Source organism: Coptis chinensis, chromosome 9 (assembly GCF_015680905.1).
Source record: "Coptis chinensis isolate HL-2020 chromosome 9, ASM1568090v1, whole genome shotgun sequence".
In the NCBI taxonomy this organism is placed as follows: domain Eukaryota; kingdom Viridiplantae; phylum Streptophyta; class Magnoliopsida; order Ranunculales; family Ranunculaceae; genus Coptis; species Coptis chinensis.
In genome coordinates this window covers 75,629,225-75,656,450 of record NC_141464.1, presented here as the reverse complement: position 1 = coordinate 75,656,450, position 27,226 = coordinate 75,629,225, and the positions used below count along the sequence as shown (strand labels likewise).

Genomic DNA, 27,226 nt, shown 5'->3' with positions numbered 1-27,226 from the left:
AGAGCCTCCATGATCTGCATTTCAAGACAATATGCTTACTCGCCGAACCAGTTCGTGGAATGATCATGGCGAGCCAAAGATCGATTTGAGCTCGTGATGGATACTCTTGGTGATATCCAGAGCGTTTAGCCTCCACGGAGCTCGTATTGCACGACGTCGCCAGGACTCCTGGTTCTTCTTCGCAGCCCGAGGATTACTCGCTCTGACACTGAGGATCATCAAGAGCTAGATTTATTTTTCCTGGTCTTGTATAATATTTTTATTAGATACTTTATTTACGTGTTTGCATTTTCCAAATTAATAGTAGATGGTTCCTAAATATTTCTATCTTAATATATTAGCTATATCTAATATTTTAGTATATAGGTAGGAACATATATTGGTAATAATAAATTATATATATAAATATATATTTTAAATGTCATACTTAAACAACAAATTTTAACGTAAACTAACGCTTTTATAAAACATTCAGAAACCGATAATGAAAACGATAAAAAAACGGTCGAAAACGGTCATGAACCACATCGAAAAAAACGTCGAAAACGGTCATGAACCACATCTAAAAACGGTCGAAAAAGCGGAAATTTTCTTTCTATAAATAAGTTCAACCCTTCCTCCATATTCACTCATTTCATATTCTTCCCTCTACACTTCTTATTCTAAAAATCGTTTTTGGATCACTCCAAGCTCAAGATTCATGGATGCACTAGAAAAGTTTGAGCAGCCAGCCAGATTGAATATGCTACTCAAGTCTTCATGCTTTCGGTTGTTTTATTATAGTTATGTTGTTCATGTGGCATATAGTTCTATCTAACATTTAGGTTTGTATTTAAGTTATCGTATCATTATGTTGTGTTTCCATACCGTTGTACGTTCTTACATCTTTTTGTAATCATATATCTACAGTTTCCTTGTCCTTCTACTTACGTTTTTCTAAAAAAAAAAAAAAAAAACAAAGGGGCACTCCTTGTCACATGCCCCATTCTTCTCATCCACACTACATCCACTTTTTAAGATAGCTTAGAAGATACACGTGGTCTAACTACCCTGTGACACCTCGAAACGTATCTTTTACATTTCGGATGGGTGCCTATTTATAACAAGGATAGGCACCTCAAAAATTTAACTTCCTTTCAAAAATAACTTTCACCACTCCATCTTTAATGGCCCTCACTTGAAGTTTCGTGCTCGAGCAAAATTTTATGGAAAATTTTCAAAATGGTCTTTTTCATCCCTTTTTTGACATTGAAATATTACGTCGAGGATGGTACCCTCTTTTGCACCACAAGCAAGCATTTTATTCCAGAGAATTGGTCTTGTTATTTTATAAAAGCGGTTATTTCCAAAACGGACAATTCTTTGTCCGTGCTAACGGATGCGAAAATGAATTGACTATGGAAATCATCTCTGAGGTACTTCAAATTCCTATTACAAACCAAGGAGTTCACCTTCAGGATTCACCTTTCGATAATATCCGGCATCTGATGTTTGCAACTATCCTTCACGGCGAATACAACCGGAAAAACCGTATTGTTTATCAGAGATCTTTACAAAAGAACCAATTATCTGTGATCCAATGGGTAGCTCATAATGTCCTAGGCACATCTAAGACTTCCGAAATAACCAAACCCTCCTCCATTTACTCACGGGTCTTGCGAGTAACTGCAATGATTTTTGCATTATTAAATTTCTCTGGAATGCAATCGCACGTGCCAGGAAAAAGGCAGCCCCTTTACCAACCATTGTGACACTTATCATGATACATTGGGGTTTTTCTAGCACTTCTCCTCATACACCTCTTCGAACAGCCAACATTCTTACCATTCACTCAGTATGTAGGAACGGATTCTGGAACCCCGACGTCGCAAAGAACCATGTCGGTACAGGACCAAACGAAGATTGTTCCACCGACAACATCTTTACTGAAAATGCATTATGTAACGTATTTAATCCCATGGAAGGGCTTCGCTTAATTCAACAAGGACTGATGACATTATTCAAACGTCAGAACATTATTATCACCAGCCTTCTTGAATTTCGGGACTGCGGGACAATAAACGAAGAGGAACAAGCACAATTCTTGCACAGCCACAACCAATTCTTGGCAAATCACACTCTCATAATGGAGAACCACGCCGATTTTTACCGAACAAAAACAAAATGTTGCAACAAGTCATTTGCCGCGGATTAACGGTATAGAGAATCTTATAAACGGATTCCTCCCACAAAAGGATCCTCGCCGTTACTTGGGCAAATGAAACCATTTATATTTTGCAATTTTATATTATTTATCATTTTCTTTTTAGTTTTTAATTTTCGTATGGTAATTTGTTTTTACTTAATTATTCTCATCATGCTCTAATATTTGTTTATCCTTGTCTAAACAGGTCACAATTTTTTCACACAATGGAAGCTCCAAAGATGATTCCAGAACAATCTTTCCATTCTTTGCTAAATTCTCCGGCATATGGACATCTTTTCAGAGACTACATCACTCAAGTTGGATGCTCTCATTCTACACCCGGAGTAGACATACTCCCCAGGTTTGGCAACTTATTTTTATAATAACATGGAAGATCTACCAGCTGTCCAGGGTTTCCCTTTGAATGGGTTTACACTACGTATTGGTAACACCCAACACGCCTTTTATGAGCCAACAGTGGCTATGGCTCTAGACCTTCCCCCTCTTCAGCTAGATCTCCCCACCCAATACATGATAGAGAATGACCTTAATGACTACTCTAGGGAAGATTTTGCTGCCCGCTATGGCGATGGCCTTGCCCACGTCAAAGAACGTGCCGAAGCTGGCCGATGGCCAGAATTCACTATTCCACTAGCCAGTATGACTATGAATGTTGGAACTGCCATGTTATTTATTCTTCTGAACATCATGGGAGATTGGCATTTTTCCACGGCATCAAAGGCAGCGTGTAAGACATTCCATGCATTGGCCCGAACGCACCACCTTCGACATTCTGAGAACTAGTAATTGAGAATCTTAAGAAGGCTCGGTCTTTTTCGGCAACACTATATCACCCCGGTTACAACATGCGGGATAGTGAGGACATACTTCCACGAGTTTGCAGCCACCTTCGGAATTTGGGTAAAGGTCGACTCTATGTGTCCAACAAACAAGATAATTCGTTCCTTGCGATTTGGACATGGACACGCCACCGCAAGGTATCTTAAGAAAGTTCGTTCTTTCCCTAATGATGATAAAATGATAGCTCATCTAGACAATGCAAAGAAGAGGAAGTGGAGTGAAGTCCGGAAAGCTATGATAGATTGGCGGGATCTTGAAGGAATGACATTTCTACGAGGGACGAGGCAAGGAGGGACTATCCCCGCCTCAAGGATGGGGCAATGTGAGTTGATGCATGTACATATTTCTTTTATGTTTTGATGTGAAATAAATAAATAACCTAACAAACATTGTGCTACTCTAACAGTGTGTTTCTACTTTTATGATGTATAATATATAGTGTGTTACAATAAATTTACGTGGAAGATGTCGACTTTATTTTTGCTCAAAGCCTCTCGTATACTCTTTCTTCCTCTTAAACACTTTGAGGACACGGTGTGTCCACTGTTTGGGGTGGTGAGAACCTTTTGCAAAAATTAGGCATGCATAGTTGTATATAGTTACTTAATGTCTAAATAAACGTGTTTAGTGACAAATTCTCGTTTCTCTTTCTATGATGAAAAATATTTAGAAATCTCACCCTAGCATCAAAATTAGGACTTGTTCTTAGAAACTTAATTTAATAATGATGCAATAGTTTTTACATCTTTTCATGAGCATTCATGCAATCGACTATCATTAAATGTACACAAAGATGAAAGTTTAAGGACCCACGGTTAGACAACTTAGTTTTCATATCCCTGTAAGAATCTAACCAAAAGCCTCAAAATGTATGATATATGAGTAATGACCGCGAGGAGTAGTTCTTCCGAATAGAGAAGTTCACACGCCTACTTACTTGATCACTACCCAAATCCTAGGCGAATTTTAGGGCCTTCTTTGGATCGATATAGCCAAAAATTCGCGACCTAAATTTTTTTTTTTTACGCTAGTTTTAATCGAACCTTTCATTAATCCTTTCTACTTCACCAATAAAAATCATTACCCATCTAGTAACCACAAATAAATAAGCCTACCTAGATGATGAGTATGAGAAATAGGATGAAGTCAGAAAAAATGAAGAGAAAACCTTATTACAAATCAAAATCGGGTTACTGTTTTTTAAGAAAAGAAAAAGAAAATAGAAATATGTTTCCAAAAATCAAAAGGCCAAAAATCAAATCAAAAGGGAATACAAAAGCTTGAAAAATCCAAGTATGGAAACCCATGTTAGAAGCAGGAAGGAAAATAAGGATTCTCTAGTATAAATATCTCGAAGACTTTATTCTCTCATACTTATCTTTTTTGAACTTTCCATTCCATTTTCTTCTACACTACCACCTAAGCCCCATAACACCTAATAAAGACCTCTAGCTCAATTAGGAATAGGATAGTATGATAATAAGTAATAGTTGTGACTTCTCAACCTCGGCTCCTCTAACTGTCATTGAGTATGTGAGGAAACGTGTGCCTACTGCACACTGGAGATAGCAAAGCTTGAGTGGAAAAATAAGAGAGAAATTGTGTTTCGACACATACCTGTGAGAACCTACTTAAGGACGCTATCCAAAGGATCCGGAACTGACCCTTTTTCATTACATTTCATTATTAGATTCCTGCATGCATGCTCATACGTAGATGTTTCAATTATTGTATGTATATTAACTTGAATTTGAAAGAATAAAATCCTTGTTTCCCTGCTGTGAGATGTCTAGATACACGAGATTAATTAAAGAAAACAAGCCTTTGTTCTTGAAGTCGTTGTAGTATAAATGAAGTTTGTGAGTATCTTCTCTCGAAAAACTCTCACGAGGCTATAACTTCGTCCACTATGGAATTCCTAGTGGTTCAAGGCTTTGTTGCATCTGGTCAATGCAACCGCGACTCTGCTTGAAATGAGATTTAGCTTAGGACAACACATTTTTGACCACTTATCGTCTTAATGTCTCTTCTTTGCTTGAGGACAAGCAAAGTCTTTTTTGGGGTGGTGTGATAAGCACCCAAAACTAAATATTAAACCCCGAGAGGCGTAGCATTTTGGTCGATTATGTGTTTAATAATCATGTAATAATTATATTTTCGTACTTTTTGCAGGATTCCGCAATTAAAATAAATATAGTGATAAAACATGCATCGGAAGTCAGAATACGGGAATAATTGAAGTTTCCCACTCGACCCCGTGAAGCGAAGTTTCCAAAAGAACGAACCGGTCTTGGAGCGGGTCCACATATAAAGAAGCAAAGAAACTTCCGCTCAAATCGGATAAATCTAGATGCCGACGTTGGCTAGTGAAGGCTGCCAATCTGAATAATCTGGGAATATTTGGAATTCCCACTCAATCCCGTGAAGCCCAACAAAGCCCGACTAGAGCGAAGTTTCCAAAAAACGTAACCAGTCGAACCGGTCGCGGCCCACATATAAAAAGCGAGGAAACTTCCGAAAGCTTAAATCGGATAAATCTAGGTGCCGATGTTGGCTCTTGGGTTTGCCACAAATGACACAGGCGACGAACTCTGCACAACACAAAAGTCGTAAAAGCGCCAAAATCGGTATAATCGACACACACTCTGCGGGCCCAGAAGGCATGATGAGTCAGCATAGGCAGGTGGCAAATGATGGTTTCAATTTGATACCACCTGGCAAGAGAGAAGACACGTACCAATTCAAACCAGGTGGTTTGAATTGAAATGAGCTACAAGACGAAACTTAAAACAGCAAAAAGACGAAAAGTTAAAACAAAACTTTGATTCTCAAAGTTTCGAACCATTCAATTAGCATAAGGCCAAAAGCCAATTAAATCATTCACGGATAGTCATCCTATGATGCCTATAAATATGAGGGGGTGGCCTTCATATATCCTCCTTCAGCATATTAATGCTTTAGCTACGCTTAGTTTTTTTTCTTCTTCAGTACTTACCTTCCGCCATTTCCATTTCAGCAGCTTAATACTGTAAGTTATTTTACCTTTAATAATGTCACTTCTTTTCTAGTTTAATTTACGTCTCCGCATTTATTTACTTAATGTATACAAAGAAGTTTTATTATTCCTTCTATGATGATGAGCTAATCCCCCGGGGGGGTTATCTTTACTTCGTGTAAAATCGGATTGACTTGTAAATATTCTAGAATCACTACTTAGGAATTAGGCATAGAATTAACATCCGGTCCCAAAATAACTAAAGATCGTATAAAGTTGGATGCTGATGCTCCAGACAGACGATCTGTAGCGACAAAATGTCTCGTAGCGCGACTTCTGGTGTCGAGCGACTCTCAAACTCGTCCAAATGATGTGAAATCGAGCGAGAGCTTAAATAATATACGAGAGAGATGAGGTATTATTGAAACTCCTTATGCTAGTGAAATGCGACCTAGAGATGTGGGCATGCACTAGGGATTAATACTCGACGTCGTCTCCGAAACGAGACGAATTAGAGATGTAGTGATTTGGTAATAAAAACTGTTGAAAAATGATTCTTGCATGAGCATGATTAACTCTCTCCCTGTTTCTCTACTTTTGTTTACCTACATATAATCACCGTAGTAATTAATATTATTTGTATTACCGTTATTTTAATTAAAAACCAACTAAAAAGAAACCTAAAAATCCTACTCACCAAGTTGTAATTTCAATTATGAACCTATCCGAGCCCTAAGGTTTGGACGATCCCTTACTCGACCTATCCTACCAAACCCACGTGAGTAAGGTAACTTGACTAAAACGTACGACTATACGGACGTTGGACTTTGGACTGTGGACCTCGGACTTTGGACTATGGACCTCGGACTTAAGAAATTAAGTAACTGAAAGCCAATAAACGGAATGTAAATTAAGTTTTATCGGGGGCAAACACTACCTAACCCAAACCCAAATGGTAATTTGACTATTTTAAAAATAGTCTTTTGATAAATGTGTGGGCTTCGGTGGGTTCCTGTGTTAAGAGAAAGGTTTGCACCTAAAGGTACAATAGTAATTTTAAAGCTCCAGCTACTTCGAAGATATCCTCATAGGGATGAAGATCCGAGACCGTTGGATGTGTGATCCAACAGTTCGAAAATCAAAAAACAAAAAGGATGAGAGAGAATATGAGTTTGTTCTTGATTTTCGATCTCGTCCCTATGAAGACGTCCTCATGGTAGACAACCTCAATTAATGTATAAATTAATGAAAAAAGTAAAAAAAACAAAAAAAAAAAAACAAACTCCAGAATGGCCCCATGTGGATACCACGTGCACAGTGACTAGTATCTACTATCTATATACTAAAGCAGAGACCTGTAACGGAGGATTTTCTCTCTCCTATGTGGCACTCTAATATGAAAGATAGTCTTTTCTAATAACCTACAATCCCACGTACATGGAACATCTTTGGAGAGTTTGAGTGTATTTCTAATTCTTATATTTGGAGAGTTTGAGTGTATTCCCAATTCTTATATATTTGATCAAATAAAAAAAATTGCTAAAAAAATAGGTGATTTGTAAAAGGTAATTTCCTATTACGAATCAAACACTTTTAGTGTTCCAATTCTTATATATTTGATCAAATAAAAAAAATTACTAAAAAATAGGTGATTTATATAAACTAATTCCCTATTACAAATCATATAATTTACGTGTCTATAATAAAGCACCGACTTATTTCGAATACATCCTTAACACGGCCTCAAAACATAGTTAAAAACAATTATACAAAAAATAACATAAAAAAATATATAATAGAAAATGAAAAAAAATAAATAACGGCAAAGCAATAATGACAAAATATTTTAAAAAATATACAATAATGAATGAAACTAACGTCAAAAATCAATTAATGGGAAATCGAAAACTGGATGCAAATGCATTGAACTAACCCTCAAATAATATTTAACGGAAAATCGGAAACTGGATGCAAATGCAAGCATTAAACTAATCTTAAAAAGTAATTAATAGAAAATTTGAATATGGATACAACTGCAAAACGTGGATGCAAATACATCAAACTAATATAAAAAAATAATTGTCAAAAAATTGGAAACTGGATGCAAATGCACTGAGCTAACCCTTAAAGATTAAATTAGCGGGAAATCGGAAACTCGATGTAACTGCATTGAACTAACCTCAAAGAAAAATTAATTATAAATTGGAAACATGATGCAAATGCGTGGAACTAATCTTAAAAAATAATTAACGGGAAATCAAAAATCGGATGCAACTGCACTAAACTAATCTAAAAAAATCAACTGGATGCAAATGCATTAAACTAACCTAAAAAAACAATTAACGGAAAATCAGAAACTTGATGCAAATTCATTGAACTAACCTCAAACAATAATTAACAAGAAATCGGAAACTAAATGCAAATGCAACTTTATCAAATAATAAACGAGAAATCAAAAACTAGATGCAAATGCATTAATCTAATCTCATAGAATAATTAACGAGAAATCAGAAACTAGATGCAAATGCATTGAACTGACCTCAAAGAACAATTAACATGAAATTGGAAATTGGATGCAAATATATTGAACTAATCGAAAAGAATAATTAACGAGAAATCAAAAACTAGATACAACTGCATTGAACTGATCTCAAAAAATAAATAACGGGAATTGAAAATTGGATACAATTGCATTGAACTAATCTCAAAATATAAATAACAGAAAATAAAAAACTGGATGCAAATGCATTGAACTAACCTCAAAATATAAATAACGGAAAATCAGAAACTGGATGCAAATGCATTGAACTAATCTCAAAACATAGTTGGGTTATATGTTGTGGGAATGTCTCGATAAGTATAGTTTTGCATTTAAAATGGTGTTTATCTTATCTCTTTCCGTATGATTGTAAACTCTTTGCTATTCAAATAGCTTCAATATATATGAACTTCACCTTATTAGGCAATCTCACAAAACTTTAATCATATCAAACTTCTTTTGTTAAACAACAAAATAAAGTTGAAGGGTTTTATCAAAGGTAAGTTCTTTTTTTTTAATAGAGAATGAAGTTTTCACGTTATAAGAAATTTGGTTGAGTGATCAATATAATATTAATATATAATAATTCTACATATTTGTAAATATTTTTTAGAATAATTAATATAACAACACCCGTTCGTAGATAATATTTGAAGATTCCACATAGTGAGTCACGCATAATTTAAAGAATAATTAATGGGAAATCGGAAACTGGATAATCTTCGATGATTCCACATAGTAAATCAAACATAATTTATTTTTTATGTCATGTTTGCAAGGACACTACATATGGATCAGTAGAAGTTAGTATCATAGTACAAAATATCAGGATATGGGTATTTATCGATACTCAATTTCTCGATATGTATCGTGGATATATCCCCCTCTTTGGGGATATTTGACATTGTTTTACATGCAAATATCGTGGATATATCGACCAATATCATGGATATTTCTTAATATATCATGATATATTATTTATATTTATTTGAAATATAATGGTAAATATTAAATAAAATTGTTATATACACAAAATATCCCCAAATATCACAAATATCATAAATATCGTCAAAATATCACTGATATTTGCAGTCGTATATATCTCTGAACATATCATGATATTTATATATCTTTCTATAAAATCTGGATAGATATCTCCAAATATCATGATATTTTGTACTATGGTTGGTATTACACTCCATATTGGATAATTAAAAGAAAATCGGAAACTGGATTCAAATACATAACTAAGCTCAAAGAGTAATTAACAGGGAATTGGAAACTTTATGCAAATGCAATATACTAAACTAAAAAAGTAATTAACTAGAAATCGGAAGTTGAAATTGCATTAAACTAACGTCAGATAATAACTAACGGAAAATTAGAAATTGGATGCAAATCCTTGAAAAATATTTAAAAGGAAATCGGAAACGGTATGCAAATACATTATTAAACAAACCTATGATAATAATTAATAGGAACCCGGAAACTGGATGCAAATGCATTGAACTAAACTCAAAGAGAAAATAAAAAACCAAAAGCAACTGCATTAAACTAACCTCATACAATAATTGGTGGGAAATCAGAAACTAAATGCAAATGCATTGAAATAATCTCAAATAATAATTAATGGGAAATAAAAAACCGGATATAATTGTATCGAACTAACCTCAAAGCATAAATAATCATAAACATGCAGATGTATTGAACTAACCTTAAAGAGTTATTAACGGAAAATCGAAAATTAGATCCAAATGCAATGAACTAATCTTAAAAACTAATTAACAAAATATTGAAAAATGGATAAAACTGCACTGAATTAATCGAAATGAATAATTAACAAGAAATTATAAATTTGATGTAACTACATTGAACTAACCTCAAAAAATAATTAACGGAAAATCGGAAACTTGATGCAAATGCATTGAACTAACCTTAAAAAACAATTAACATAAATCGGAAATTGGATGCAACTGCATTGAACTAACCTCAAAGAATAATTAACGGAAAACCAAAAACTGGATGCAACTGCATTAAACTAAAATAAGAGATTAACTAACGGGAAATCAGATATTTGATACAAATGCATTGAAATAACCTCAAAAAATAGTTAATTGGAAATCAGAAGTCGGATGTAACTGCATTGCACTTATCTCAAAGTATAAATGTCTACTTTTTTAGCCTTCTCACATGGGTAATTACGAGTAATTAGAAATCCAAAACGAAAGTGAGTTTATAAAAATAGACTCTTACATGTATGCAAACTATATAGAAATTGTAAAATATCGAACTAACCTAGAAAAACAATTACCGGAAAATCAGAAACTAGATGCAGATGTATTGAACTAACCTTAAAGAGTAATTAATGGGATATTGGAACCTAGATGAAAATGTAATGAATTAATCTCAAATACTAATTAACGAAACATCAAAAACTGGGTACAACTGTACTAAATTAACCTTAATGAATAACTAATGGGAAATCATAAAGTGGGTGCAATTGCATTGAACTAACCTCAAATAATAATTAACGGAAAATCGAAAACTTGATGCAACTACATTGAACTAACTTCAAAGAATAATTAATGAGAAATTGGAAATTGGATGCAATGAAATACATTAAACTAACCTCAAAAAATAATTAATGGAAAATCAGAAACTTGATGCAAATGCATTGAACTAATAACCCTAAAACATATTTGTATTATATGTATGAGGAATAAATGTCTCGACAAATATAGTTTTGCATTTTAAGTATTATTTATCATAATTCTTTTATTGTGATTGGGATGGTCTTGCTATTCAAGTAGCTTCAATATTATCTTCGTCACATTGGGCATTCTCACAAAACTTCAATCAAACTTCTATTGTTAAACCTAACAATAAAAAGAAGTCGATGAGTTTTATCAAGGTTTGATGCTTTCTTTTTATAGAGAGTGGTGCAAGAAATTTAAAAGAGTAATTAATATAATTTTCATATCTCATAGCTATGCATAGTTGCTAATATTTTTTAGAATAATTTAATATAACGGCACCCGTTCGTAGGACACGTTCATATGATAAATCATTTCAAGTGGGAGTAGTGTATTCTTTGAGGATATGGAAACAATCAATCTATTTTAATAATTTGTACACATTAGTACGTAAGCCGAACAGTGATGATTTACCGCTAAATCACCATAAATCTAATAAAACTATTATACAAGCTAGATCGAGTTTAAGATAATTCTATTTGAAAATTACGGATTAATATCCTAAACCACAAAGTGAAGAGACTATCTCAATTTGATCCCTTAGTTTCCAAGTACTTATGCACTATAATTGCTACTCATTAACGTATTTTGGTTTATTTTCAATAAAAATATATTATGATTCGAAAATTTGCCGCTAAATCACCATAAATCTAAGAAAACTATTATACAAGCTAGATCAAGTTTAAGATAATTCTATTTAAAAATTATTGATTAATATCCTAAACCACAAAGTGAAGAGATTATCTCAATTTAATCCCTTAGTTTTCAAGTACTTATACACTATAATCGTTGCTCATTAACATATTTCGGTTTATTTTCAATAAAAATATATTCTGATTCGAAAATTTATATGAGACATTTTGTAAAGCCTTTTCAACACACAAAATATTTAATATATCCCAGGCATATGCCCGGGTCCAAAGTCTAGTAACTTCTATATATACGGTGTTTCACCGTCATAGTGTGTCGCACCTTTACATCGCTAACCATAAGCTACTGACCACGAGATATGACCAAATGCAACTAAGATTACTATTCACTGCAAAAGATTTGACAATTTTTACCTTTACAATTTTACATTATTAATATGACAAAATAACTTTTTCACAGTCTATTGGTGCAACGGAACTGCAAACTGAAGCATGATTTTCAGTGCTAAGCATGTTTAGGTTGGAATATTGACAAATCTCTTATTGGAGATTTGACATTTCACACTAAAATAGTTAGATAATTTCTTTTGAAGACAAGATTAGTAGTCGAAAACTCCCTAATATTCTATTAACAAAAACTGGAAAGAATACAGAAAAAAAAAAAATCTCAAATCTCAAATGTCTTTTACTAGCAACTTTGCAAGATCTCCTTTCAATTTCCAGTTCCAACTTTGGGATTATAGCACTTTTTAAGACATGTGATTACTGAACGCAAAACGAGTTCAACAAATCTAGCATTAGTCAACTCTTAACTACTTTAGACACTCAGTTACACACTGACACTGACATCTTGTATTTCCCAATATTTAATACTTAAGTTAGTTAACCACACTCGTACGATCGTGACACCCACGTTCATATCTCTGTCTTCTGTCTCAAGGGGAGCACAGATCCTGTACGCCAAGTGTTCTATCCGCTTTCCAAACTGCATCCCTATAATCTGTCACGAGCATTTATCTTCAAGCAATCATCCATTCTTTTTGGCTGTCCACTTGCGCCAGCACTAGCACTAGCACTACCTTTGCTTTTGAATTTCTAATAGTGTGTCGAAATAAAAAAAATCTTCTTGAAAAAATATTGCTAGCATGTCCAATTTTGCACCTCTAGGAAAAATCTGACAAATTGACATAAGAAAAACTTGAAAATTCATTTGAAATTACTGTGGCATATAAGTAGAGATTTCGAGGTGAAGTGATTTTTAAGACAATGATCTTCATGATGTTAATTCATGTCGAAGCCTCGAAGTGCACTTCTGTATCAATCCGTGACAAGTGCCTCAAAGTCATTTTCTACTGTTTCAAGCGAAAACAATGTCAGCATGTTTCGTACATTGGTTGTATAGAAAGCCAAATGCTTCTAGAACTACAGGATTCTAAAACCCAACCTAATCAAGGACACCCTCGTCATATTCCACACTAAATCAACTTAACAGTCAAGGACAGTACAGTCAATACAACAACCAACAAAGGATAATTAAGTAAAACAAAAAAGATTCGATTCGCAGTAATGATAGTTTATCAAGTATATGAAAAAACATATGAAACTAAATTCGAGGAATGGCTTCAAAAGTTGGCAATGTATCATTGTATATTTGTATATATAGTCTTAAAAATGTCACAAAAAGTTGACAGTTAACCTGCTTCCATCTTCCCACCTAATCTTCTCTTTCATTTTTCTCTCTTTTCCTCTTTTTTTTGTTTTGCTTCTGAAGCTCTGTTTTTGAGTTTGTAAGAGAGAAAAGAAAAATGCCACTTGTAAGATTCGAAGTTAGGAATGAGTATGGGTTGGGAAGTGAAGAGTTGTATAGAGAAGTGGATAAAGATGATACAAAAGATGTTTTAGATGGAATTGCAGTTGCTGGATTAGTTGGAGTTTTAAGACAGTTAGGAGATCTTGCTGAGTAAGTTTTCTTAGTTATGAATTCCATCTTACTGTGAAAGTTATTTTCTTTTTCATGCTGGGATTAAGTTAATGTGCTGAGTCATCTCTTGAAATGAGTATGGAACTGAAAATCGAAATTTATAATATATATAGATAGGTAAAACAATAGATATTTTAATGAAAGAATCAAGAAGATGAATCAATTTCACAATTTGTGGGAAGAAGAAGACCTTCTATTAATTACACTAAGAAAGGATAGAAAGTTATGTTGAAAATGTTATTCGAATTTTCGATTATAGATTGAATCTCACTAACTGATTAGGCTATTGTTACTAAGATAATGCTTTGATCATGCTATAGGTTTGCAGCAGAAGTTTTTCATGATTTACAAGAACAAGCGATGGCCACAGCTTCTAGAAGTCATAAGATGACGATTCGTGTACAACACATTGAAGCAGCACTTCCTCCTCTTGAGAAAGCTGTTTTTTCGCAAACAAATCACTTGCATTTTGCTTATACAGACGGTATGCACTTTGTAGAGACCACTTACATTTTTCTTATAATCTAGTAGACATCTATGAGGATTTGAGGTTTACTATCAATGTTACAATATATATAGCTTGTGGAAGTCGAACAAATGAACAACTCCTTTTTTTCCTTCTTTTTCGTTGTGTCTACGAGTTACCCGTTTGCACTACAGCAGCAACATAAATAACACTTTTGAGGTATCTGTTTGTGAGGTACCTGACCTATATCGTTTTACATTTAACCCCCAAAATACTCGGTATATATCTCATTCAATGCGATTACACTGGAAGTATAAGCTGAATCTATTTTGTAACTTATGGTAGTTACTTAAAGGAAAATATTGTTTTATAACTTGGTAGATGTTGCCCTGGCAGTAAACTTTATTTCCACATAATGAAATTGGTTTAGTATCTTTTTTCATGGCATATGCTTAGTGTAGATATCAGATTTTTTGCAGGTCTCGACTGGCATCCCAATCTTAATAGAGAGAATATTCACATTGTCCAAACTGACTTGCCATCATTCATTATGGACTCATATGAAGAATGCCGGGATCCACCCTCTTTACACCTGCTTGACAAGTATGAAAAACTAATCTCTGCTTCTCTAAAGTTGACTGTTTTATACTGAAAGATCTAGGCTTTATTTGTCAGATTCGATATTGGCGGTCCTGGAGCTTGTTTAAAGAGATACTCGGATCCATCCTTTTTCAAAAGAGCACTGCCTAGCTCTGAAGTTCAACTTGAAAAGAAGGTCCATCAAAGCAAGGTATTGAAATAGTCAGTGACCACACTCTTCTCAGCTTTAATAGACTTTTGAATGAAGTAAACATATTTGTGTAATTGAAACAATATTAGTCCACGAAAACACAGAAAAAATAGTTCTGTAATTGCTACAAGTTTTCTGTAAGTTCTGTTGAAACTCAAACATTTATAGCCAATGCTCCTATAAGATTACAGATGGATCCTTGGTTCTCTTTGGAAATTTTTGGCATCATTTGGAATAGAAAAAAAAACAATCTTATATATATTCCAGTGAAAGAATCAGTGCAATACGTTGAGTTTCCGAGGACTGACCAAAACTCAAGTTAACTATTAGAAATGATTTCATATTAATTCTTACATGGCTTTTGCACCAGATTTCTTTCAATTATTTCTAGTTAACATGCTAGTTACATTTACCATCTCTCTTGGTGAATGTTTAATGTACAGAAAAAGAGGGTTCAGCAAAGAAATATAGGAATTCCACGTGCTGAGTTGATATCCCAACTGAATGGCAGGTATGCATCTCTGGTATTAGCAGATTGAATATAGGCGATGAACAATATGAATTTGATTAATTGTTTCTATATTTATTTCTTTTGGATTAACAAGTTGGTGAAATCTGTTAATGCAGAATGCAGTTCACTTCACCAATTGTTTCTGAACAAAATTCGGTATCAAGGACAATTTCAGTGTCTAGATCGGAACTGGGAGACAGATCCATATCTTTTGAGTCAAGGTCAGATTATATTGAGTGTGTTTTGGAGGCAAACCACTGTATGCCACAGAAAGAACAAGAGAGTTTTGATGACACCCTTGGATCTATTTGTCTGCATGAACAAAATGGAGGTGCAAATGATGTTTTACCAAGCCAAGAAAATAAGGTTGTTAATTCATCGTCTGTTACCTGGCATGAAAAGACAGAGATATTGAAGCCTACAATTCAAAGTTCTAACAACATTGTTGAGGATCAGAGGAGAATTTCAGAGTTAACTCCAGTCACCTCCAACCAAGACAAATTGGAGAGTGAAGTTGTGAGGCTTGATAATGCCGTATCAGATGATGTCATGTCTTATAATGTGAAGATGCTAAAGCCACTATCTGATGGAAACTTATCTGAAGAGGTTGACAGTGAGTCAGAAAATTACATGGATGCACTCAATATGACAGCATCAGAAATTGAGACTGACGCAGAGAAGCAAAGTAAAATGGAAGTACAGATACCGTGTACCAACTTCAGAAATAATGGGACAGATTGTGGAATCGGCACAACGAATGCGATGACAGCTAAATTCTCAGATTTATTTACTGTTGAACCTTGTACTGAGCCAGTGTCCCAATATTTGTCCAACTCTTGCCAGGATTCTGTCCTCCCAAAGCTACCTCAAATTATCGGCATGTGCTCAGACACTAACCTTAACATTGACACCAGTATTACAGAAGTTAGTCATCTCCATGATCCTAGAGTAAATGGTTGCAGACCTACCACAAGTGACCCATTGTCTTCTAGCTTCAGCATTACCAGTTCACTGACCTCACCTAGTGAGAATACAAGCAGTGTCCACAACCCTCGAGAATTTTTAGTTGAAGTTTCTGACAGATCTTCCATAAGGTTATGGACAAATGGTGGCCTCTTAGGACTTGAACCTTCAAAACCTCCAGACATAAGTGTGCCAGATAGTGCAAACCAAAACTTGGCACCTATTGTGAAAACTAACGAGCCCGGTCTTTCAAGTGACTGTGTCACACCGGAGTCTCATTTTGATGGTCCTCCAAGGCAATTGGCTACGCCAGTTGAGACTTCTGAACCCTCAAAGAACTTAAGATCAGAAGGAGGTAAAGTTAGATCACCCGCTACTGTCATTCCCAATGATGTTCTCCAGGAAAGCTGGTTACAGATGCAGGAAACAACGATCGGAGAGTTGATTCTTGTGAATGCTCCACATCAGGTCATGACAAGAAGGAGAACTTTATGTCAGTGGGTAGTTCCATAGAATCTTCGACTTCATCCAAGGCCATGTTGGGGAAATCCAAAGGTTCACTTTGCTATGATAACTTTAGCAAGGCCAATGGACATGGTTTGCCAGACACTGGAGTGACAAACCTTGGATGTGATTTGGCATTCATTCCTGATGTTAGTGAATCACCAAAGGAACCAAGCCAAGACACAAAAGTCAGTTCATCTAGTATGTTTTTTCCGAGATTGCTTGTAAATGGTTTCCAGAAGAAAGTATCCCTAGCTCATGATGACACGTCCAAACCATCTTGCATTGTGAAAACTGACCTCAGTGAGCATCTAAGACATGCATCTCCAACAAACTCAATCCCTTCGTCACCACCTCTTGAACATATGAAAATTTCCTACCACCCTATAGATGGTTTTGAAATGTCCAAAATGAAATTGAAGTTTCACGATGGGCATTATATCCACGATAATAACAAAGATGCTGAATTTCCTTCATTCCAGTTGCTTCCGCAATCTGTTTATTCTCTGCAAGATTTTAGCTTTGAGTCTGACGATGACACATTCTCTCGATCATCTGAGTACATGTCGGATGAACTATTGAGCGAACTCTCTGAGTCTAACTCTGAGCAGTGGACATGTGGAAAAGCGCCTGGGAATGAGGACAACGAAATATACAATGCTCTAAGTAGAGTTCCATCATCCGAAACCATCTCAAGGTCTTCTGAATTTGAGGGGATTGATGACAATGGTGTCTATCCAGATGGTGATTACGAAGATCCAGACGCCAATGGTGTCCAGCCTTCTTATAATGGATCTCTAAACAGTCTTCCAGTTGAAAAAGACATGGGGTTGGTGTTGCAGTTTTCTGTTGAGGCAATGCCGCCACCACCCCCACTCCCCCCGGTGCAATGGCGTGCAGTGAAGCAACACTTAGAAAATGAACAATTTTCTATATCTGACGTTTCCACAAATCAACATAGTGAACAAGTACCAGCAGCCAACACATGTCAGCAACCACATATGTCAACACCAAAGCAACAAATGCATATTGAGGAGACCAATCCATGTCCACCAGAGAGCAAGGTAATTTGAGAACCTAAGGAAATTCTAGCTGCATGTCATCATCATCATGGGAGTAGTTTTCTTTGTGATTTTCATTGTTAAAGCATGCAAGAATTCGGAAAATGATTGTTGCACATGCTTAATGTTGTCATCATCATGCTTTATTCTCGCATCAGGAAAACACCGTTTTCTGTCATTTGCCAAGTACATGACCGAAACACAAGTCTTCTGGTATTCTCTTGCCTTAATCCAAATCACTTTCAAGTTTCAACCTTGCTGTACCTGCTTCCATTTGTCTTGAAAGTCCCATTTCATAACTGATGTCTCGGTTTATAAATTTTTTGTAACCCCAACTACTTGAATGCTGGAATAGTGGTGACCGGTGAAATGGTAAATTGATTAGTCTTTCTTTTCCGGATTTTCTATATGCACTGTGTCTATTTTCCCTTAACAAAATTATATATATTATCCTACTATACCTGTGTAATAGAACATTTTTGAATTGGTCCATTCATTTGTCATTAGCCTTAAAGAGTATTTCACGATATTGCCTGAGCACATGGCTTATTTAAACTATATGGATGGAATGCTATAATCCGATTCTTTTGAATACAGAACCGGGTTCAGGATTTTAAGAATATGGATGAAAAGGAAGATTTTCTGCATCAAATTAGAACAAAGGTAAACATTCAGCTACCTTCTGCTTCACTTTATTATATTGGATCTAGGTAACTTGGATATCCTTTGTTATCCTGCTCACTTAATCAGTTGGCAATATTGTGTATCTTGTAATGATGTTACGGTTTCTCTGCCATAATCCATGTATTTTTGTTGCTTCAAGTATAAGAGCACATTGACCAGGATAGTCTTGCTCCAGTCTGTCTTCCTAAGGTTATAAGTTCGTCCTAAAATCCTGTTCGCTCCCCATGCTTTCACACCCCTGCGTCGGTAGGGACCCAGAGAGCTGCCTTCGCTTTTCTGTGAAAGAACATGGTTCAACTAAGTTAATGTCGAGCAGTAGGTCTTAAAAGTTATTGTACATATTCTTTAATAACTGCTCCAATCGGTTTTCCATTTTTCTGCTTCAGTAAAGATACTTATTAGCTGTGAAGGTTGTTACATACATCGCCAAAACCTAGAGTTTAGCTTACAATGCTGCATCACACAACCTAGGGATCCTGTTCACAATTTTTTACTTCATCCCAAAAAAAAAGTACCCTACAACAATATTTCAAAAAGTTAAGTCAATTCTAAATTTTAGTGAACTGCTCATTTCTGTAACTTGACATTTTCTGGTTGGGTTTCTAGTCTCTCAGCCTTAAACGCACTGTATCAGCGAGGCCAACAGCTATCTCAGGTCCCTTTGCCAACATCAAAGTGACTGCAATTCTACAAAAGGCAAACGAGATTCGCCAGGTTCTCCATAATCAACTTGGTTTCCGTTTTCAATTTCATTTTAGCTGAATGCCTGAAGTTTTACTTATTCCAGTGTTTGATGCATCTAACTGCTATTCAAAAAAACTTTCAGGCATTTGTAGGAAGTGATGAGGAAGACAGTGACAATTGGAGTGATGGCTGATTTTTCTCATGCATGACTGCTTATAGCCAACTGGGGCAAGGTGCATGTATATTTTGGATCGACAATTCTGTATTATATATGTCAATATTCTCAGTTCCGTTGTGTAATTAATTTGTAGGGGCTTAATGTACTGTTTTTTTCGCTTTTGTAATTAGGTTTATAATGAGTTGTAAAAAAATTATTCGCAACTCCTGATGCTAAATCAGTGGTAATCAGTCAAAATAATGCTTGGCTAGTTGATAACACACCGAACCACATTAAATCTCGTGTCACTTTCGGTGTGTTATTTACCTTTTCTCTTTGCTTATTTTACGCTTGGCTAGTTGATATTGTTGATTTGGTTTGTGCTGAGGTTGTTGTTGCAACATTGTTTTCAAGGTCAAGCTTTTGTGTTTGGTCTTTGTTATTAGTTACAAGCTTCCACGCCGCCAAGAAGAAGGGATGCTACCTAATGAGGTAATCACGGCTTCCTGTCAAGTCTCTCCTAAATTTAATCACGGCTTTCTTCGTTGGCTTGCATGGGGCGGACTCAGCATTTCAACTCTCTCGGGGCTAAACAAGGATAACCAGTCTTAAACAAAAATAAAATAATAGACACATTCCAAAGAAACAAATGAAACACTAGAATTCACAACTAACCAAATATATATACTAATTCATCAAAATATCTAATTAAGTTCGACTACAAATCTATTTAAAAAGCAAAACTATTTAAATGGTATTTTGCGGGTCTTGCGGGTGTCAAAATCATCTATTACCAAATCCAAATCAATATCATTAGCAAAATATCTTTCAATGTAGATGACCATTGAATCTGCAAGAAATTCATCCTCCATCTTGTTTTGAAACTGTGTTTTGATAAGTTTCATGGCTGAGAACGCCCTTTTTGTAGTTGTTGTAGATATGGGAATAGTAAGTACAAGACGAACCAATCTATCAATCAAGTGGTAGAACTTCGACTTTCCAGTTTCAACTAATCTTCTACACAGCTCAGACATCGTCGACATATTATGGAAAACTGAATTACGACAAACATCAATCTCATAGTGCTGCAGCTGAGTTCTCAATATAAGTAACTCTTGATCACTGAAATCTCGAAAGTAAAATCTCTCAGCAAGACTGCAAATATCATCAATCCTAAATGATCTGAAAGCATCTTTAGGGGTCAAAGCAAAGCTAAGACTAAAAAGCTTTATTGTTTCCTCGGTGAATCTACTTTTCAACTCCATTAACTGAAAATCTATGGCACTGTTATATATATCAACACGATACCGATGCTCAAACGTTATGCAATCATGTTGCTGACAAGAACGACCCGTGCCCATCGTATAATGTGCATCCATATCAGGCATATCAATGTTATTCTTCTTGCAAAACAAGTCAACTTCACAAAAAAAAGTGCTCCAACCATCGTCTCTCTGGTTTTGAAGGAGTACTTTTGTGGTAGAGACTAGATGCATAACGTTAATAATGTCTTGAGATTGATCTTGCAGAGCTTTGCAAAGTATGTCAGTGATTCACATAGTCTTATGTAGCAAATGTAACATGAAAACAAACTCAAACGATTTAAGTGCAATAAGATTACCCTTAGCTTCCCCCCGGTTAGAATTAGTTGATCCATTTTTTGTGTTGTTCTCAAGAACACGAGAAAGTGCACTAAATGAAACTATCAAACTCTTTACAGATCGAAAATGGGAGCTCCAACGAGTAGACCCAGCTCTCTACAATGTCGTAATCTAATTCTCCCCTTCCCTCTCTCCGTTCACCATAATCAATCAATTTTTGAATTTCTTCGACTTGAACAACTAGTAACTCAGCTTGGCGCTTAGGAGAAGCCTTAAAATAATTGACAATTGTGCCCAACTTCGAAAAAAACAACCAAATATCTGATACATCTTTAGCAGCTGCAACCAATGCTAATTGTAAAAGATGAGCGAAACAATACACGTAATACGCACTAGAACACTCCCTAAGAAATAAAGCTTGCAATCCATTCCAAGCATCATGCATGTTGCTAGCACCATCATACCCTTGACCCCTCATATCATCAACAAAGAGATTGTTCTGAACAAGAATATCACATATTTCATTCTTGAGGGTTTGTGAACAAGTGTCATCAACACAGAGAACATCTAAAAACCGTTCACGTACAAAACCATCATAGTCGACAAATCTTAATACAATAGCCATTTGTTCTCTATTTGAAACATCTTGTGATTCATCAACAAAAATACAAAACTTAGCATCTCCAATTTCCTCGCGAATCTTACCCCTCGCATGATCACTAATAATATTCAAAAGCTCTTTTTGAATATTCGGAGAAGTATATGTGGCTTTTCCGAAAGCACTATCTAAAACACGATCAATATCAGGATCCAATTCAGCTAAGAACTTAATAAATTCAAGAAAGTTTCCACGATTATTTGACTTGATTGATTCATCATGTCCTCTAAGTGCACAACCTTGTAATACAAGCCATCGGAGAGTCCGTAAAATAGTTTTCAACATAAACCTATTCTTCACTACCTCCTGTTTGTATTGGGCATTTAAAAGATTACCAATGTGCCAAGATGAATTCACTAGATCCTCACAAGCAGCTACAGCAGACATATGAGCGGAACAAGGGCCTCCAACATGTTGCAAAAATGCACATTTAACTCCACAATGAACTCTCTTCCAACTTCAAAACCCATTAACAACAAAATTAGAACGTCTAGAACTAAAGACAAAGCAAGGAAAACAGAAAACACTATCTTTTTCTTTAGAATATTCTAGCCAAGGAAAATCGTCAAACCAATGATTATTAAAATACCGGTTTTGTTTTCCAACAATGGTGGGCGGATATTCGTCGAGTCTAGAATGAAGTGGCCCCAATGTGACATAAGCTCGTCTGATCTCATTACGCTGATTAATAGGATATTCACTTATTTGACGGCGTAAACCCGGGTCACGTACCAAAGAACTAGTAACACCGGTTTGACTAGATTCAATCCCTTGAGAGTTGGGACGAACTTGTTCAATGGGTTCAACTCTTTGGAACTTTGAACGGCCTTGATCATCCTTTTCAATAGTACTGGCAACATTGGATGTGTCGGCCGTTTCTTTTGGTTTAAAAAAAGAATCTATCTTTCACACTCCCTTTGACATTGAACGTCTAAAAAAAAAGAAAAAAAATCACACATTTATCTATAATTGTTTGATGAAAAGCCTAAATGAGAACTACATGGTTTCAATACACTTGCACAAAAAGATCCTACCCAATACCCATGGGAGAGGCAGAAATGGTTTTGCAATTTATGAAATAATTTATTCACCCAATTCTAATTCAAACAACCATAACAAGATTATACTATAATCAGACCAACTCATGCAACTGAAATCTATCAAAAACAACAACTAAACCAATGTAACAAATGAACAACAAATCTAATTACCTGCCAATGAGCCAATCTTGATAGCAAAATCACCACGAATAGTTCCAGGAGCAGACTCATAAAGGTTAGTTACTCGTTGCTCCAATAATCTTTCGACTAGTAAGATAACTGTAAGAGTAATAACAACATTCAAATTCCAACCATATATATTGTAATAATAATAATAATAACCGGAACATACCTTCAAAGTTTGAACGAGTCAATGTGTAAAAAGCTTGAGCCAGTGAGCCTTATAATCAATATCTGAGAATCATATATCTGAATAGCATAATAGAAGAATCAAGATTCAAGAGACTGAAGAAAGAGAGAGAGCGGGGGTTCGTACTTCGTAGTCGTAGAGTCGGTAGAGAGAAAGAATGGGGTTCGTACTTTGTAGAGTCGTAAAGTCGTTCGTATTTTTTTTTTTTTTTTTTTTTTGTTCTTTGGGCTGGCTAATGGGCTTTCAGCGATGCCTACTAATTTTTTTTTTAAGGAAAGGGACCCCGGGCTGAAGCCTGGTGTAGCCCTCTCCTGGGTCCGCCCCTGCTTGCATGGTTTGTTGTTTCTGCTTCTCGTATAGTTTCATCCGAGGTAATTTTATCATTCTTTTTTTTTTCGATAACCCCATCTTCTTTATATAGATCATAGAGCCAAAATAGATGTTACAGACTCCAGACATGAGGGGGGCTGACTTCCTGGCACTTGTTTGAGAGCCCAAGAAGCAAGGCCATGAGCCAACCCCTTCCTCGCTCGACAGACCCATACAAAAGAAACACCTTGAAGTTTTGCAACTAAGGACTTAACAAAACATACAATGGCAGAGATGTTCCAGCTAACAGACATATTACATGCCTTAAAACTAGAAATAACAAAAGAAGAATCACCCTCAAAGATGATTGAAGAAAGCGTCAGATGAAGGGCCAAAAGAGCAGCTACTTCAGCTCCTATTGCCTCAGCTTGTTCCACATCCTTAGCATAGAACCTTCTAAAAGCAGCTCCTAGGATCAAACCATCTGCATCCCTGCAAATAACTGCTGCTGCTGCCTTACCATTAGACCTGTCAAATCCAGCATCGAAATTAATTTTAGTCCAAGGGGCATCAGGAGGACACCAAGATCTAATAGTAGTTAGAGGCAAAACTTCAGACAAAAAAGGTTCATTGTTGGGAAGAAAGGCCTTAAAGCATCTCAGTCTCGATGCTTCAGTATGCTGTAAAATCCTACTAATCTCTACTATTGCCTGTTCCATCCTAGCTTTATTCCTACTAGACCAGATCTCATAAAGGAACAAGAGACAATAATATCCTCTACATGATAAGACCTCATTCTTCACCCCACACCATCCTATGAATTCATTAATCCAATCCAAACATTCCAATCTGGATATACCCCAACATCCAACATAGCATCCAAGACATACCATAATCTCTTAACCCAATCACAAGAGAAGAATAAGTGTTGAGCAGTTTCCACACACTTCAGACAAAAACCACAGGAAATGTCACCCCCCCAAACTTGTGCTTATGAAGTATATCACCAGTTGGTAACCCATTAGAATAGAGCTTCCAAATAAACAGCTGAGAAGCAGCATCTAACTTTAATCTCCAGAGCTTTTTAAGGGTAAGAGGGTTAAAAGATGAGCTTGATAGGGGATCAGACTGATTTGATAGGAATTTATAAGCCAGCTTAACAGAAATTTGACCAACCTTGTCAGAAGGCCAAATGATTTGATCTGGAAGAGAATGTGATTTGATAAGAATTTGGTTGATAGACAAGACAATCGGATTAGGAAACAAATCTCCTAATCTATTTTGATTCTAAGAACAATCTTCTTGGGAGATGAGGTAGTTAACTTTAAGATTAATGGCTTCTGGTCCAGGATCTAGTAAATCCTTAAGAATGAGAGGTTTCCCAAGGTGAGAAATCCATGGATCCTGAAAAATAGAGATATTACTTCCATCTCCAACCTTCCACAGAAACCATTTTTTGATGAGCTTGAGGGTTCTCACTATACCTCTAAAGAAATAGGAGACATCCCCAGGAAGAATTTTCATATCTACCATTTCTTTCCAAGAGGATAAGCTGCCTTAAAAATCTTGACCCACTTAGAGTGTTCATCTTTCATGAGCTTCCATCCATGTTTGCTAATCAGAGCTTGGTTCATCTATCTAGACTTCCTAAAACCCAGTCCACCTTCTCCCTTACTCTTACACAGCTTGTCCCAACTAAGAGTATGATAAGATCTAGACTTATCAGTCCCATTCCACCAAAAATCTATGCTGAGCTTATCCAGCTTATTTGTAATTTTTACTGGAAGAATATAAGTGCTCATAGTATATATTGGAACAGCTTGGGCAACCATTTTGATAAGAGTGGTTCTGCCTATGGCAGAGAGAATTTTAGATTTCCATCCACTAATTTTCCTGTGCACCTTTTCCACAAGATATATGTTAAGTCATTTGCTTTCTTTCTGCCCAGGAGAATAGGAACACCTAGATAAATCTCCTTCTCATCAAAATTTTGACTTTCCACCTTTTCATGAGCATCCTCTGGTGCTTAGAACCAACATTACAACTAAAGAAAGCTTTAGATTTATCAAAATTTACAGCTTGACCTGAAGCTTTATAATATTCTTCCACCACTCCTCTCATATTTGCATATTCAATGAGATTTGCCTTACAAAATATGAGAGAATTATCAGCATAGAGAAAGTGGCTAATGCCAGGGGCTTTTCTTCTAATCTTAATCCCAAAAATAGAACCTTCATCCTCAGCTAGGGCAATAAGTCTTGAGAAGGCTTCAGCAACCAAGATGAAAAGATAAGGAGAGAGAGGATCTCTTTGCCTAATGCCTCTTTCAGGAAAAACTTTTTCTAGGGGGGGGTCCACAAAGCTCCATTCAACTCTGTCAAAGGCTTTAGCCATATCCAACTTAACAGCCATCCATCCATGTTTTTGTTTCTTAAGCTTCCTCATCCTATGCATAATTTCACTAGCCAAACCAATATTGTCCCCAATAGATCTGCCTTTAACAAAAGCCCCTTGCAGAGGTGAGATAAATTTATGCAAATGAGCTTTCAACCTCGAAGCCAGGATCTTAGAAATGATCTTATAAGAGAAGTTACAAAGACTGATGGGTCTAAATTTTGTGATATGTTTAGGATTAGGGATTTTGGGAATGAGAGTGATAAAGGATTCATTGAGACAGGGTGAAAGTTTCCCATAGATAAAAAAATCTTTAATAGCTAAAGAGATGTCTGGACCAATAATATCCCAATATTTATGAAAGAAAATACCTTGAAAGTCATCAGGTCCAAGGGCTTTTAGGGCTCCTGTCACACCCCGAATTTCGACAGAATTCGGAAAAACAATATTTGTTCCTGACTCTTCGATCTCCGAGGTGTGACGCACTCTCAACTTTCAAAAAACCCATAAACAATTTAACTATGCGGATAATTAAAAACCAATAAGAATTTAACATTTAACAAAAGTCCTCTTCATTACAAAACTTCACAAATAAGATTAGGTTACAACTTTCCTTTCAATAACTCTTTAATTAAAATTACAAATGAAAATATAAAACAACATTTGTCTCAACTAAAAATCTATTACACCTTAAGGAAAAACAAAACATATCTTGAATGCGACGCTAAAGCAAACCACAATCAGCAACCAACCTTCTTCAACATGAAACCTGTCAAGACTTATCGGGTGTGTTCATTTAATGAACACACCCGATAAGCAAACATGCAAATCGGGTCAGCATTATAAAAATGTTGGTGTGAGTAGTTCTAAAATACAACATATACTTATACATATACATATACATACAATCCCATAAGGCGCTAGTTCCTCTACCGGCGCTTTTAACTTCCAAATGACTAATCGACATTCTTAACTACAATAAGTAAGGCATGTAGTTCCTCCACTGAGGTGCCTTAACTTCTCACTAACCACAAAACAAACCATACGCATAATTAAAAGGCATTTAGTTC

At 35.7% G+C, this 27,226-nt stretch overlaps 4 protein-coding genes across 4 annotated transcripts; 1 reads left to right on the top strand and 3 right to left on the bottom strand.

Moving 5' to 3' along the window:
- Window positions 1–13,648: 13,648 nt before the first annotated feature.
- Window positions 13,649–20,154, top strand: LOC147478100 (protein SCAR3-like). The gene is given in 10 exon segments (XM_086584252.1): window positions 13,649–13,943; window positions 14,285–14,448; window positions 14,910–15,033; window positions 15,106–15,220; window positions 15,664–15,731; window positions 15,848–17,208; window positions 17,211–18,262; window positions 18,857–18,922; window positions 19,550–19,657; window positions 19,770–20,154. Coding segments are annotated over 10 exon segments (3,264 nt in total). The 5' UTR covers window positions 13,649–13,788; the 3' UTR covers window positions 19,821–20,154.
- A 373-nt stretch (window positions 20,155–20,527) lies between these two features.
- On the bottom strand, window positions 20,528–21,145 carry LOC147478099 (uncharacterized). The gene has a single exon (XM_086586167.1). The coding sequence runs from the start codon at window positions 21,143–21,145 to the stop codon at window positions 20,528–20,530; it is 618 nt and encodes a 205-aa protein (XP_086442293.1).
- Window positions 21,146–21,476: 331 nt separating this feature from the next.
- On the bottom strand, window positions 21,477–22,662 carry LOC147478098 (uncharacterized). The gene has a single exon (XM_086586166.1). The coding sequence runs from the start codon at window positions 22,428–22,430 to the stop codon at window positions 21,477–21,479; it is 954 nt and encodes a 317-aa protein (XP_086442292.1). The 5' UTR covers window positions 22,431–22,662.
- Window positions 22,663–23,126: 464 nt separating this feature from the next.
- Window positions 23,127–25,295, bottom strand: LOC147478097 (uncharacterized). Its single transcript, XM_086586165.1, has 5 exons — window positions 25,058–25,295; window positions 24,748–24,964; window positions 23,993–24,611; window positions 23,255–23,435; window positions 23,127–23,140 (listed from the first exon to the last, which is right to left on the bottom strand). The coding sequence occupies exons 1-5, from the start codon at window positions 25,293–25,295 to the stop codon at window positions 23,127–23,129; spliced, it is 1,269 nt and encodes a 422-aa protein (XP_086442291.1).
- Window positions 25,296–27,226: the final 1,931 nt, after the last annotated feature.